This window comes from Charadrius vociferus, unplaced genomic scaffold (assembly GCF_000708025.1).
Source record: "Charadrius vociferus isolate BGI_N301 unplaced genomic scaffold, ASM70802v2 scaffold118, whole genome shotgun sequence".
NCBI lineage: Eukaryota > Metazoa > Chordata > Aves > Charadriiformes > Charadriidae > Charadrius > Charadrius vociferus.
Window position 1 is genome coordinate 974,323 of NW_009649846.1, and position 13,282 is coordinate 987,604.

General features: G+C 36.6%; 1 protein-coding gene across 1 annotated transcript in view; it reads left to right on the forward strand.

Moving 5' to 3' along the window:
- CWF19L2 (CWF19-like 2, cell cycle control (S. pombe)) overlaps positions 1–13,282 on the forward strand; it is a 71,047-nt gene that overhangs the window by 12,221 nt on the left and 45,544 nt on the right. Inside the window, exons 8-9 of the mRNA XM_009890912.1 lie at positions 3,320–3,416; positions 6,362–6,451. Of these exons, the coding sequence (XP_009889214.1) occupies positions 3,320–3,416; positions 6,362–6,451 (187 nt within the window). The remainder of the gene's footprint in view (positions 1–3,319; positions 3,417–6,361; positions 6,452–13,282) is intronic.

Consider the following 13,282-nt stretch of genomic DNA (forward strand, 5'->3'; position numbering starts at 1 on the left):
ATATGCATTCAGAACTGTATGTCTGGAAAAAAACACGCTCTTAAGCTGCTTTTTTGTGCATAAAAAAAGGCACGATTATGTGTGGTTAGAGTCTTATCTTTCATCTTAAATATCATGTACTTTTAAAAAGATCAAATACTTCACTAATTAGCAGCAAATAATCTAAATGACATGTAATCTTTTAGTAAGTCTACCTTCATTGTCAGTTGTTTCCTCCGTGACTTCCAGAAGGAGAAAGCAAGATCTAACAGCTATGTCATACAGCTAATGGCAAATAGGACTTCTGACACTCTAAACTTTATTTAACTGTAGTGAACTACTAACAATAAGAGAGTTTTGGTGATTGTCCAAAATGCAGAGACTGAGTGAGAGAGACGATGTGAAGACCCTGCGCCTTGTTCTCATTTAATGAATCAATTTATTTGTTTATTGGAGGGGGGGTCAGGGCAGGTAGCTGTGGAGCTGGGTGTTGCTTTGCATGTGTTGGGTTGACCCCAGCAAGCAACTAAGCGCATACCCAGCTGCTCGCTTGTTCCCCCTCCTGCAGAGGAAATCAGAAGAGCGAAAGGGAGAAAGCCTCCTGGATAAGATATAGACACTTGAACGAGTGAAGGAAAGAGGGAAAAACCAAGTGATGCGAAGGCAAGTTGGTCACTCACCTCCCATGGGCAGACTGATGCCCAGCCAGTCCCTGAGCAGCAGCCGCTTTGGAAAGACTGCACCCTCAGCTTGTACGGCTCAACATGGTGCTGTGTGGCATGGAAGAGCCCTTGGGCCAGTTTGGGTCGGTTATCCTGGCCGTGTCCCCTCCCAGCCTCTTGCCCACCCCAGTCTATTTGCTGGGGTGGCAGAGTGAGAAGCAGAGAACGTCTTGAGGCAGTGTAAGCACTGTTCAGCAGCAGCCAAAGCACTGGTGTGTTACCAGCACTGTTGGAGTCACCAGTTAAGGCCAAAGCACAGCACCATGAGAGCTGCTATGACCATAAACTCGCTCCCAGCCAGACCTAGCAGAGCATGTAATTACTGAGTAGAAGTTAGTGATACTATTGCATTGTTAGCTTAAAAGAAGCAACTACTCCTTTACACTTATTTTTTGGTGTTTTTTTTTTTTTCTTTGTTAAATAATGGAATGATATAGATTCTTTTTTTTTTTTTTTTAATTGCAGTTATAAAACCTGTACCTTTCAGCTTTTAGTTACCACATGTAGTAAATGCAATGTTAATCGTAACTGGACAGAGCTGCAGATTTTGGGAAACTAGATTGTGTACGGAAGTGTTTTGCTTATTCAAGTTCAAAGAATTCAATTATTATAATAGAAAATACAATTCTTTTCCTCACAGAAGAGAACTAAGCTTAGAAACTATTTAGGTAATACTTTCTTTTGCATGTGTTTTCTGTTTTAGTACTGTTAAACCTGATTGTGCATCTTCTTTTGATATTTTAATTCTATTTCTTAGCCAATACAATTACTGAGCTGATTTATTAGTAAAGTGTAGATTATTTAGGCCTGGAAAACTGCATAGCCTCTGCTTATTGACTTATTTCCAAGTTCTTCTAAGCTGGCTTTTGACTCCTAAGTTTCCCTGTGAGGTAGGGTATGACCTGTATTCCTGTTTCCTTCACTGGGAATTGTCTTTTTTTGTGGAATTCTGTAGAAAATTCTGGCTCTTGGAACATTTCAGTTTTGGATATGTGGGGTAGTTACCTGTTGGGAATAATTTACATGCTGCTACTTTGTTCTTCTTCCTGAAGTTTCAAGTCTTGTAATACGTGTACTCTTCCAGTGGTGTTCGCTCAGTCACCAAAAGTAACTCTTCATTGACGTGAAGGGTTGGGTTAATAGGTGTTGCTGGTTCAGTTCCTCATCTCTCACGCTGACAATGTACCTTTTAAGTTTTATCCCTTCTAAAATACAGAGAGGGTTTTTTCAGCCTATAAATCAAAGTGGTTTGGACAGTTATGACACAGGTTAATTAAAAGTGCTGATTGGATGTCCCAGCGATCTCCCCAGAGGAAAAGGCCATCCAGCCAGTGTTTGCTGGAAATCACACTTAATAATGTGACTGCTTCAGAGTTTAATTTGAGACAAGATAAAAAGCAAAACAAAACAATGTCTCTAGTCTCAAAAAGTTCAGACGATGATTAAAGTGCTAACACTGCTTAAAAAAAGCATGTACGAAGTACTAAACATCTCTTGCTCCCTTTACTGAAATGGCCTGCCTTGTTTTGAAAAATACAGGTTAAGGAGAAGTGAGAACTTCATCTTTGAAGGTTCTGTTTCTGATGAAGTTAATGTAAATGTTTCTGCTGAGTTTTTGGGTTTTGGATTGGACATCTTCAAAACAGGCAAAAGTAGTTTTGGTAATGTTCTCAGGGCTGGGGACATCTGGCAGTTAAAGGTGACACCATCTTCGAAGTTCTCCTGTTCTTCAAATCCTACAAGGTTTAACCATATTGAGTAGTGAGGGAATTCTCTCTCTCTCCCTCTCTTTTAATAGCAGGGACCAATATCATAACCATATTCTTATGTCTCTTTTGTGTTAGGTATTTTACTTTTAGAGTTACTTGGTTTTAGTCTTCCCTAGGGTTAGAGAAAAAGAGCCAAACTTCAATACGTTGTTTCATACGTCTTTGCAATAATTCTTAGAGACCTTATTAATTATCATAAGAATTCATACACCCACCTTTTAATATTAAAATTAAGATACAATATTATTTATTACTACCTAAAGCTTCTTTAGGAAGACTTCATATTTTAAAAATGGTCCCAGTTAATTTTCCATGGAAAGTCTACCATATCAACCATAATGTCCTTAGAAGCAAAGATTATACTGTGAGCAAATAAGTATAGACATATAAGTAGTTTTCAGAAATGGAAGGCCACTTGGTGTACAGGAGAACAACTGGGAAATGGATGATTTTGCTGGAGCTGAGAAGTAAAAGCGTGAACAAAGCCAGAAACAACAGTTACAGACTGGGTTTAAATTACTTTTCTGCTCTTCTTTTCCTTGCTTTTTGTCTGCTTATACCTGCTTCCAGCTCTTGACTCTTTTTTCATGCTGGGAAGGTGTTCTTAGATGGTGCTTTTCATTTTAATTGATCTCAAAAGTAAAAGGAAGCATATCTCATAAAAATTTTATTCAAGCTTTTTGGAGTCCTTGGCAACTTCTGACTGCAAATATATTTTTATAATATGTTGTTATCAATTATTTTGACAATAGGAGCATATGTATCAGTATAGCAGGCATATAATGCTTTATTACACAGGTGAATACTGCATCATTTTTCTATGGGTTTAGTGCTGCTGGTGTTTTACAGACATACAGCAAAGGATGAGCCACCTCGGGTCCTTAGTGAAGAGGAGATGAACAGACTGGGAGCGAGGATTGTGAAAGCAGAACTCATGGGAGACATGGTAATGTCTTTGAAAAATTATCGTGGTTTACTGCAATTTTTCTTTAAAGCTCACAGGGATTTAATTTTTTTTTTTTTTTAAAAAGGTATTGATTCAAGCAAATAAAGTACTGCAAAAATTGATCAGGTAGGATTTAAAGATACTGCTTTTACTGTAACTTCTGCTTTAAATGCAATGGTTCATAGACTAGAATAGAGGATTCGGGTCCCCAGGTTTTGTGGGCTGGGCAGCATATACAAAACCAGTTCTCTCCCTTCTTCATAGGTTTTACTGTGTTTTTATTAAGCAGGGAACAGGTGAAAACTACAAAGCTTCCACTCTGTGTTACAAGGTAGTGTCTGGAGCTTTTGTTTTTTCATCAACTTTGTCACAAGTGTATGCTTGTGGTCCATAGCTCTGCTGTATAAGTGTAACTTAATAGATTATGATATGGAAATACGAAACTGAAAGGGACTGCATAGGCCATTGCATCCAGCTGTGCAAAGAGAACAACTATGGACTGCTTTGTGGTCAGCTCTGCAAAATGTGTGCCCTGACTGAGATTGGTCCATGGAGCTGAGATAAACAGCTGCACCTTTAATGTTGATTTAAGAGGCTTGTTTCAGACAGCAACTTGAAGGATCAAGGTCTTCACTCTTTTGGAGCACTCTAAAGTATGGAAGTACTTTTTTTTATTAAATTACATTATACGTGGCTGTAGTGATTTAATTGCTTTCAGTAATACTGCCTGGAAGTTTCAGTTATAACAAGGTCATAGTCTGTTAGTTTTTAAGCTATGTTTCACAAGGGATTGCTCTGAACAGCTGCTTTTAAGGAAGTATTGCTGGCGGTTTTTTGAGGCATATGCTCAAATAACATTTTTTAGAAGTGAATCCTATCGCTATGGGCCTTTTTTGGTTTTTTGTTTTTTTTTAGATTAACGTTTAACGCACCTGTTTACCTTGCCTCTTGTGACAGAATATTTGCACCAAAATCTGCATCACTAAGAATTAATAAATAAGACATGTTATGACTTCAAGTGCCAAATTAATATTTACTGAGACTCATTGATTCTTTGATTTGTTAGAAGTTTTAGGATGTTTGGCGTATGATTTTATTGCTGGATTAGAACATGGTCTTTGTCAAAGCCCCTATCACGTAATTTAAATTTTGTTAGGAGAGAGTATCCATTTTATAAATATTTTATTTTCAAACTGATTTTATATTATGGATTCTTTTTCCACAGGCTTTAGACACAGATGTGTGTATTGAACATTTGAACAATTCAAAATTTGAACAAATACACCTTTTCTGGAAATCCTGTCCATTTGCAATCTTATTGACATAAAAGTGAATTAAAAGTAACTTCAAGCAGTGTACTTTTCTACTTAGATATGTGTTAATGATTTAAATAGATGCCTCCATGTTTTAATCTGTAGTTTTCCTAGTTAATATAGCAGAAAATACAGTAGTGAAGAAAAAATATGTTTATGAATGTAGTTACATGATAAGCTTGTGAGGGACTGGTGTTAGTCACTTAAGATACCATTTTAAGACATTTTCCTACAGGGAAAAATGATTGCATCTATCTATATGCTAGTTGCTATAAAGTACTGGGCAGGGGATTGTTTTCCAAAGACTTTGATAGACAGCAGCAAAAATTTTAAAACTTTTTTTTTTCTACTGCTTAGCTTCAATAACCTTGTCCAAATAAAAGTTTGGGCACAAGTGTGGGTTTTTTCTTTTCAGATTGACAATAACTGAATAAGAGTAATTTGAATAAAAATTTACAGTTGTTCTGAGAGGAGAGAGTGATTCTTTTATTATCCTACAGTTTTATTTTGACCAAAACTCATGTAGCAGAAGCCAACATTACAATTTTACTGTTAGTTTTATATGTGCATTTTTCTACATATGTACTTTGAATTAGCCTAGTTAAAAAAACACAAATCAAACCCACAGTATAAATAATAAAGTAAATAAACTTTGCCTTGTTTCTCTTTAAATATTTTTTCATAGTCTTTCTGTGATCAGATTGAAAATGCAGCTTGTTTAAACTAGTTCATTCCCACACACCAGAACAGATGAGCATGTAACAGCATGTCCTGGTGGCCGGAGCTCAAGGTTGACCATGTGGGACAAGTGAATTCTGAATCTATTTTTGCTTCTGACTTGTTGCTTGGCGTTGATTACATGACTTAATTTTGGGGCAACAAGTATAGGCTTGATTGATGGAGTCCAATCAATGAAACTGGCAAAGTGGTCAGAGTATAAATGGTTGTTTTTCTTATAGGTTGATAGATGGTCACCTGGTAACTCTTAGTAAACCAAGATATTCTAAAACACTTCTGTTTGTTTAATGAAGAGATGGATGAGAGAGCAGGAGCATCAAAAACAACTTACACAAGACTGTAAACAGTTGTCATTTTCCACTTCTGGTTTATTTTAATGCCCAAAGTAAGGTTATAAGTGCCATAGTTGGGACATGTGGTGTAGAGAAATGTGAAACTGCATAGCAAAAATGTCTGAGAAATACTTCCTTACACCAGTTGTGTGCGTGTGTGTACATATATAAAAATAAGTACAGGGATATGTACTATAACCTGGAAACGTTATACACTATATGTGTTCAGGTTTCCTTATTTAGCTTCCTATACATAAAGTAGCATCTATGTTTAACTGCACAAAGCATTTATTAGCATAATTGAATAATGCTTAAGCATAATTTTTCTGGTGTTTTTATGACAATATGTGCTTCTATACTTAAGATACCTCTGTTCTGAACAATTTTTTTAATCTCCATTGAAGTTGTGTGAACTATATTGACATGTTTTCTTCTTTTGTGTCATTAGAGTTTAAAAAAAAAATCAAAACATGAAGAAATGGAATACATAGTTAATTGTGATATAAAAGTCTCTAAAAGTTTAAAATGGTAAACTAATCGAGTACTACCACTTTCTTTGAAGGAGTTAGCTTCAAAACTTCAAGCAGAACTTGAGAACGCACGCAAGTTGAGGGAGACTCAAGGGCATATTCCAGCAAAGTCTGGCAGAGAGGTAAGGGGAAAATATTCTTCTTTTCTTTATGCTAACACAATGATATACTACAGGTAGTAGCTGAATTGTAGAGAACACGAAATGTACTTAGGAAAATTACAAAGGGTGACTTCTGAAGAGTAACTCATTTAATTAAATTGTACTTTTTGGTGGTAAACAAAACTTTCTCCATTGTACTTCAACAATTTCTATAGGGTTTTTTTGCTGGTAATATTTTCTTAGCAATGATATATATCTTCCATTAAAAATAAAACTGGTATGTGTCATGGTGTTGACTGTTTGCCCAAGAGGCCTGGACCTTGTGATCTGGAACCCAGGCTGTCTTGCCTTTCAAGGTCTGCAGTGACTGACACAGGCACCAAAGCAGGTGATCTGGATCTTGCTTAGCTGCCAGGATTTGGTGCTGGCTGTTTTGTAACTCTGTCTCTGAAGAAGCTGACACTTCAAATGTTCTTTTTAAAGGGTGGTATTCAAGAAATGTACAGTAATCTTTTTCCATACCAACTCTCATATAGCTACGGGGAAGCAGGGTTAATATCTTTATTTATGAACTCTGTCCTCATGATGGGGAGGAGATTTTTACACAAAAACTAATCTTCTTGTCCACTTTGACCCCAATTCCACGGTGAAAATTCAGCTGCAAGTCAGCTGAGTTTCAAAAGCCACTAGTATTTTTTCTGAAAAGGCTTCATCTCAGACTTCATACATTGAGTAGTATTTCTCCAGTCTTTAGAAGACAGACTGAACTGGAATTTAATATGCGGCCTTTTGCTGACTACATAGTGACAGTCGTATTAAAGTATAAAGTCCCTGATTTCACAAGAATTTAAGATTACAAAAGCTCTGTGTAGGTAGACTCTGCTTCATTGCAGTGCAATTCTTAGGTGTGTTTTTTGTCTATATACAAAAAAAAACCCCTGAATAAAGTAGACTGCAGTTGTGTAATTACACAGGAAAAAATCAATTCAGATTTTAAAATTGGAAAGTAGAGGGCATGTTATGAGTGGTCCTCAAAAATGTTGGTAAAGACCTGTTCCTTAAAAATGGTGTCGTGAATCATAATTTTGGTCAGCCTTAGTCTTAACCATTGTCTGATTTTTATCTTAATTTTTAATTAAAGGACTTTTAAAACTAACAGCATGTAGTCATTGCAAAAGTACCAAATGTAAACACTACTTCAATTTTCAGAAAGAAAAAAAAATTAAAAAAAAAACAAGTGAAAACATATTTACCATGAGGCCTCTCTAGCTTTCTTCATCCTGAGGGCAATTGATCTCCCAGCTTGTGCTTTTACCAAGTGAGTTTTTACCAAGGCTGTTCTGCAACAGGGAGATTCCTCCCTACATGTAGAAACACCAAGCTCAGCAATGCAACGGTTTGGGGATTCAGAAGGGTAAATTGACAAAGAAGAAATAGTCTGCATCCTTCTGGCCTGACATGGGTCGTAATCTACCTCTGGACTGGCATCTGAAAGATGCATGAGTAGTCCAGGAGGAGCCTTACTGAAAAAGAAAGGTGTATTGTAGACTTGGCTAGATTGGAGATACCATCTTGCTGTCCTAAAGCTTCAAAGGGATTGACTTAGTTGTTTCTATTAATAAATATGCTCAAAGATAGTTAGGATTTTTCTTTTATCTTTTGTGTGCCTGTCCGTATGCAGTTTTGCACTCTTGTGTGTGTATTTACTCAAGCTGGGTCTGGGGACTTACAGGGCATGTCCACTCCTTGTCCTGCATTCCCTTTAAACATCGTAGTAAAAGTTGTGACTATTCCTAGTCTGCCCCCTTTTTTCTTCCTCTCCTGTGGGAGCTTGACTAAGCCCCATTGACCACTTTAGTGTTGTGATTAATTTAAGCTTCTTTGGAAGATTGAAGAGGTTTAAAAACAGGGCTCTTTCTTCTCTGAAGTATCTTGGGTGCAAAATGTCTACCCTTGTGAGTGCCATGTTGGCTTTCTCTGAAGCTCACAATCAGCTTCTTACGTAATTCCAGGTGTAGGAGCTTGGTTTTAGGCTGTTCATCTCAGAATGCTTATTTTTATGTTAGAGCCCATCTGTCTTGCAGAAACGATCTTTGACTGTTGGCAGTCCTGCTGTTTTGGACTTTCCATGGTTTGCATGTATTTGATGTGTATGAATCAGTCTTGCTATGATGTTGACCACCCAAGTGACAGCCTCAATCACTTCAGCCAGCTGTATTCCAAGTAGGATACCTGAAGAAGGTTTCCAAATGGATGTCCTATTGATCCCAAAGTTTGATAGCTTTGCCTCTGCTACCGATAATAAACATGAAGCGTTTTGTGTCAGGCAGGTCTGTCTCTGGTTCCTTGGAGTAGCATTGCCAATTTCATGTGGAAAGGTCCTGAAATGTGGCTCTGCCTTATTTTCACTTCTGTTGGGAGAACTGGAGAGATAAATCAGGAAGCAGGGAAGGCAATTCTGAACGCACCTCCCTATGAAGGTTTGGTTTTTCTTCTTGATTAATTGAACACGCATCAGTTTCCCAATTCAGTTCACTGTGTGACTGAATGAAGACTCATGCTAGTATAAAGGGGTGTGCATGGGCGGCTGAGGTTTGTACAGAGGACAAGATCAATTCTTTTAACAGCAGTGCTGGTTCGTTCAAGAAACTACGGACTGAAGGGACTCTGAAGTGGTAGCTTAAATCCTGTGACTTAAGCTACTGTAAGTGAGAATAGAGGCGAACCTAGCTTTTATAGTTTGTTTGATTTAAACAAGAATTCTACCCCAAGCAACCCCAAAATTACAGTTTTGAAGTACAGTTTTCAAATACTGATGTTTGGTGTTTAAAAGCCCTATGTGTATCAGCTGATGTATTTCACCAAGCACAAAGGTCCTGGTAAGACTTTTGCTACTGGTTTTCCTTTTGGCCCAAGTCATCCATAGTTTTAAGACGTACTGTTTGCAATGTGTTCAGACATTGCAAGTAGAGATTTCCGGCTGAAAGAAGCCAGAAAGCATGAATGTATACATCTTTCTGAACCTAGAATAGCAAGAAAATTGTACAAGATACTGAAGAAGAAAAGTCCTGGGTAAAGCCACTTGGGTAATTTTATAGCCAAAATTTATCTTGGAGCAGAGGATTGTTGTTGTTTTCGTGTTCGATTTTTTTTTTCTTGGTAGGTAGTGTGATGTTTCTATTAAATAAAATGAACAACCACAACCAGTAATGTTATAGGTTTTCTCTGTGTGAAGGTATCCCAGATTAAAATTCAGTACAGGTGAAAATGTGTTTGGATTCTCTTGATACTGGGGAGTGGGGGCGCGGGGGGAGTAACTTTGTCTTAAACAATTTTTCAGCAGTATTGAAGCATTTTTTTTTAATGCACTACCAGCCCTCTGACTTGCTTGTCTAACATTTGATTTGTTTTCAACTGCTAGCCTTCCATGCATCTACAGTGCAGAAAAGATGAAAATTTATTAGTTAAGCTGTTTTTAAATTGTTTGTAGCTTTTGAGTAGCTTTATAAATGGAATTCGTTTGCCTGAATTGACATATGAATTTTTCCAGAAAATCTGTCTGGTTGACAAGAGGTTAGTTTTTATATATATTCCTCTTGAAGGCATGAGTAGCTATTATCTTGCTTTTTTGGTACTTCAGGAAAAATACTAGGGGAAATATTGGTTAATATTTGGGGATATTGCTTCACTGAAGTTGTTTAATATTTTTTCCACATTTTTTTTCCCCTACATCATTTCCACATCATCTTAAATATTTAATTTCTCAATTGCACTTTTTCCATGTAGTTAATTTATGTGATAAAATATCTAATTATCAATCAATAAATAAAATATATACATATATATATATATTATACACACATACAAAACCTAAATAGAGCATAAGGTTTTTTTAATAGCATCTGAACTGCTGTGCTGTCGTAAGTATTTTTCTAGTTAGTTGTGCTAGGACAGTTAAGAAGCATTGCCATTTTCAGGCTTAATGCCTCAATATGCAGTTAAGAAGTTACAAGTTTTCTGCTGTACAGTAAGCAGAAGGACTGTGAGAGGACACCACTGTGTATCAGGCTGCTGTAAGTTGGGAAAACTCCTCAACAAGGCTTTGTGAAACAGAACATCAGACAAAACAGGAAGATAATTGGAGATAAAAGGTAGATCTATTAATATTTCTTCTCTTTGCACCTCCAAATATGTCAATATCTGATATCCTTAAGTGCATCACAGATTATTTTCTGTATTAGTAACATTAAATAAACATTTTGATCCTAATTTTTCTAGTTTGAAACCTGAAATTAGAATGTAACAACAGTTTAAGCAGTCTAGACACTGAACAAGCTTGACTTAGGGCACATTGGATTAGATAGCTCTCATGGGGGAGAGACTCTCTGGGTGTGTGTCTGTTGTAAAGGGAAAATCTGTGACTAAAATCACTAAGTGCAGAATGCGTAGGTGTCCTAACTGGTTTCATGTGCTCAGTACCAGTGAGAGAGACATCCAGTTGTCTGAATGTAGCATCCTGAAAGTTACCTGTGTGGTGTGTCTGGTGCTTGCAGTGTGGATGTCTCAGCTTGGGTAGAGCCCCTCTGTTGTTCACTGCAGGTTACCTTAAGTGTGTAGTCCTATAAATTTTGGTGGGAATACAGTTAAACTATCTGTTAAGTGAAATTTGGGGCCATAACAGCTATTGTGCTTAAATACATGAGTCACATGTATACAACTTCAATGAATGCACGCGCAAAGACCCTTTTTAAAAGGGTGAATTAAAATGTAGATTGTGCTTGTTTTGTCTTTATATTTTAGCTGAAGGCAACCTTCAGAGTCTATGGAAATAAAAAAAAAGGGTGAATATGCGAAAGTGGCATTTTGAGAAAAGCAAAAGTGTCATTTTCAGCCCTAGTGTAAGGGAAGGTTGCTGGACCATAGAATTTCTGAGTTAGGACAGGTGATGAAAATGAGTACTTATTGAATGTTAGGAGACAGCAGAAAATGTTGGATACTTCAGCATATAAAAAATAACTTCCATGTGTTTATGGTTTACCTCTAAGTACAGTTTGTATTGCTGTTACATGAAAGCGCTACACAACTCTTGATTTGGGTACATTGGTTATGAGGATGCTACCTCTGCCATTGTCACTACCAGTCATATTTGATGTAATTTCTGTTTTTATTCTTTATTTTTGCTTAAGAAAATATATCTGGAACATTTTCATTCCTTTGAGGCAGATAATTTGCAGTGGGTTTTGATGGTACAAAATTGGAGAGGTGAAAAGTTAAATAAGCAAGAGGCAGATTAAAAACAAATGGAGAAAAGGTAATTCTTCACAGAATGGTTGCTCCGGGATGTTATGGATATTGGAATGTTAAGTAGATTCAAGGAGAGACTATACAAGTTCATGAAAAATAAATCCCTTGAGGATTGTACAGAAATGATGTCTGACTCTTAATTGCTGAGTTGCAAGTGCTTGGAGGCATCCTTTCTTTTTGTACTCTTCATTAGGCATTCACTTTTGGCTACTAATGGAGGAAGCATGTTGGGCTTCGGTTTGATCCAGTATAGCTGCTTTAATGTTTTAATCCACACATAGAAAGTGTTCATTATAACGATTCTAAATAATTTATGACGTCCATTATTTGTGTGCTTTGCCGTTTTGATTTTTTTTCTGATTTTTTTTCCCCATCTTTTATCATACTTCTGTCAATGTGGTCCCTGCATAAGAATTAGAGTCAAATCTGCTAAATGAAACATGGTTTGCTTTTGTGTTGCTACAGACTGACTTAATTGTGTTTGTGTTTTTTAATCAGGAAATATATTGACATGATACAAGTTAGGTAAATCTAGACTCATTTCGTGGTGGTGGATGTATGAAGTATAAGTATATGCATCTTTTAAAATGGTTGTCAGTTCCAAACTAAGTACAGCCTATAAGAAAAAACCTTGTCAACACTAAGTCTGTTACTGTGTTCCATAGCACTTCATCAGCATGCAGGAAGCAGAAAGTAGTCTCTGCTGAGCAGTTGCTAGAGACAGTTCTTAATCATGATGAATAGTCTTTAAAATACAAATTCAATACAAAATTGAATGAAAGGTAGAAGGTGGTACTTTAAGCAAAATAACATGGTAGAGAGTATACTATCATACAGTATTTAAAACGAGAGTGAAGATCTGAAAAAGTAGAGAGAAAGAAATACAGGCTTTTCTGCTATGCATTTGAGAAATTGTAAGGAAAACATGCATGATTTCAGCATAGCAAATCTTCATTTGAATAACTGAATTTTCTATGAATGTCCATCAGCCTTCAGTCTAGTATGCTTCATTTAGTAAATACATTTAAAGCATGAGGAATAAAACAGTGATTGAGATAGATATATATACACACATGAAATATATAAATATATATATTCCAGAAGATAGGTATATGTATTTTCCTCAAGATAGCAAAAAATGCAGAAAAAAATCTCCTGAAGTTTTTATAACGAAGGGTACGTAGTACTTCTGTGAAGCCTCTTGGGCATGAAAGATATCAGTAGAGCAGTAGTTTTCAATTTTGGCAGGCGTTTTATTTCACTTTACAATAAACACCTGACTGACATAATGCTGCTTTAAAGGAGAAAACTTTTTCTAGGCTACCTGTTGGCTCTGTAAGAGTAACACCCTTAAAACTGCTTCTCAGAAAAATATAGCTGAGATACTTGTCCAAAAGCTAGAATGCTGGGGATTAATGATCCTTGCTACATGCACAAACGTCTGTGGTTTCATTTGGAACTTCAGATGGTGTGGAGATACAAGGAAAAGTGGCTCTTGGCCTGTTCACTCTCAGATGTTTTCACATCATCATAATTTCTAATTCCTGC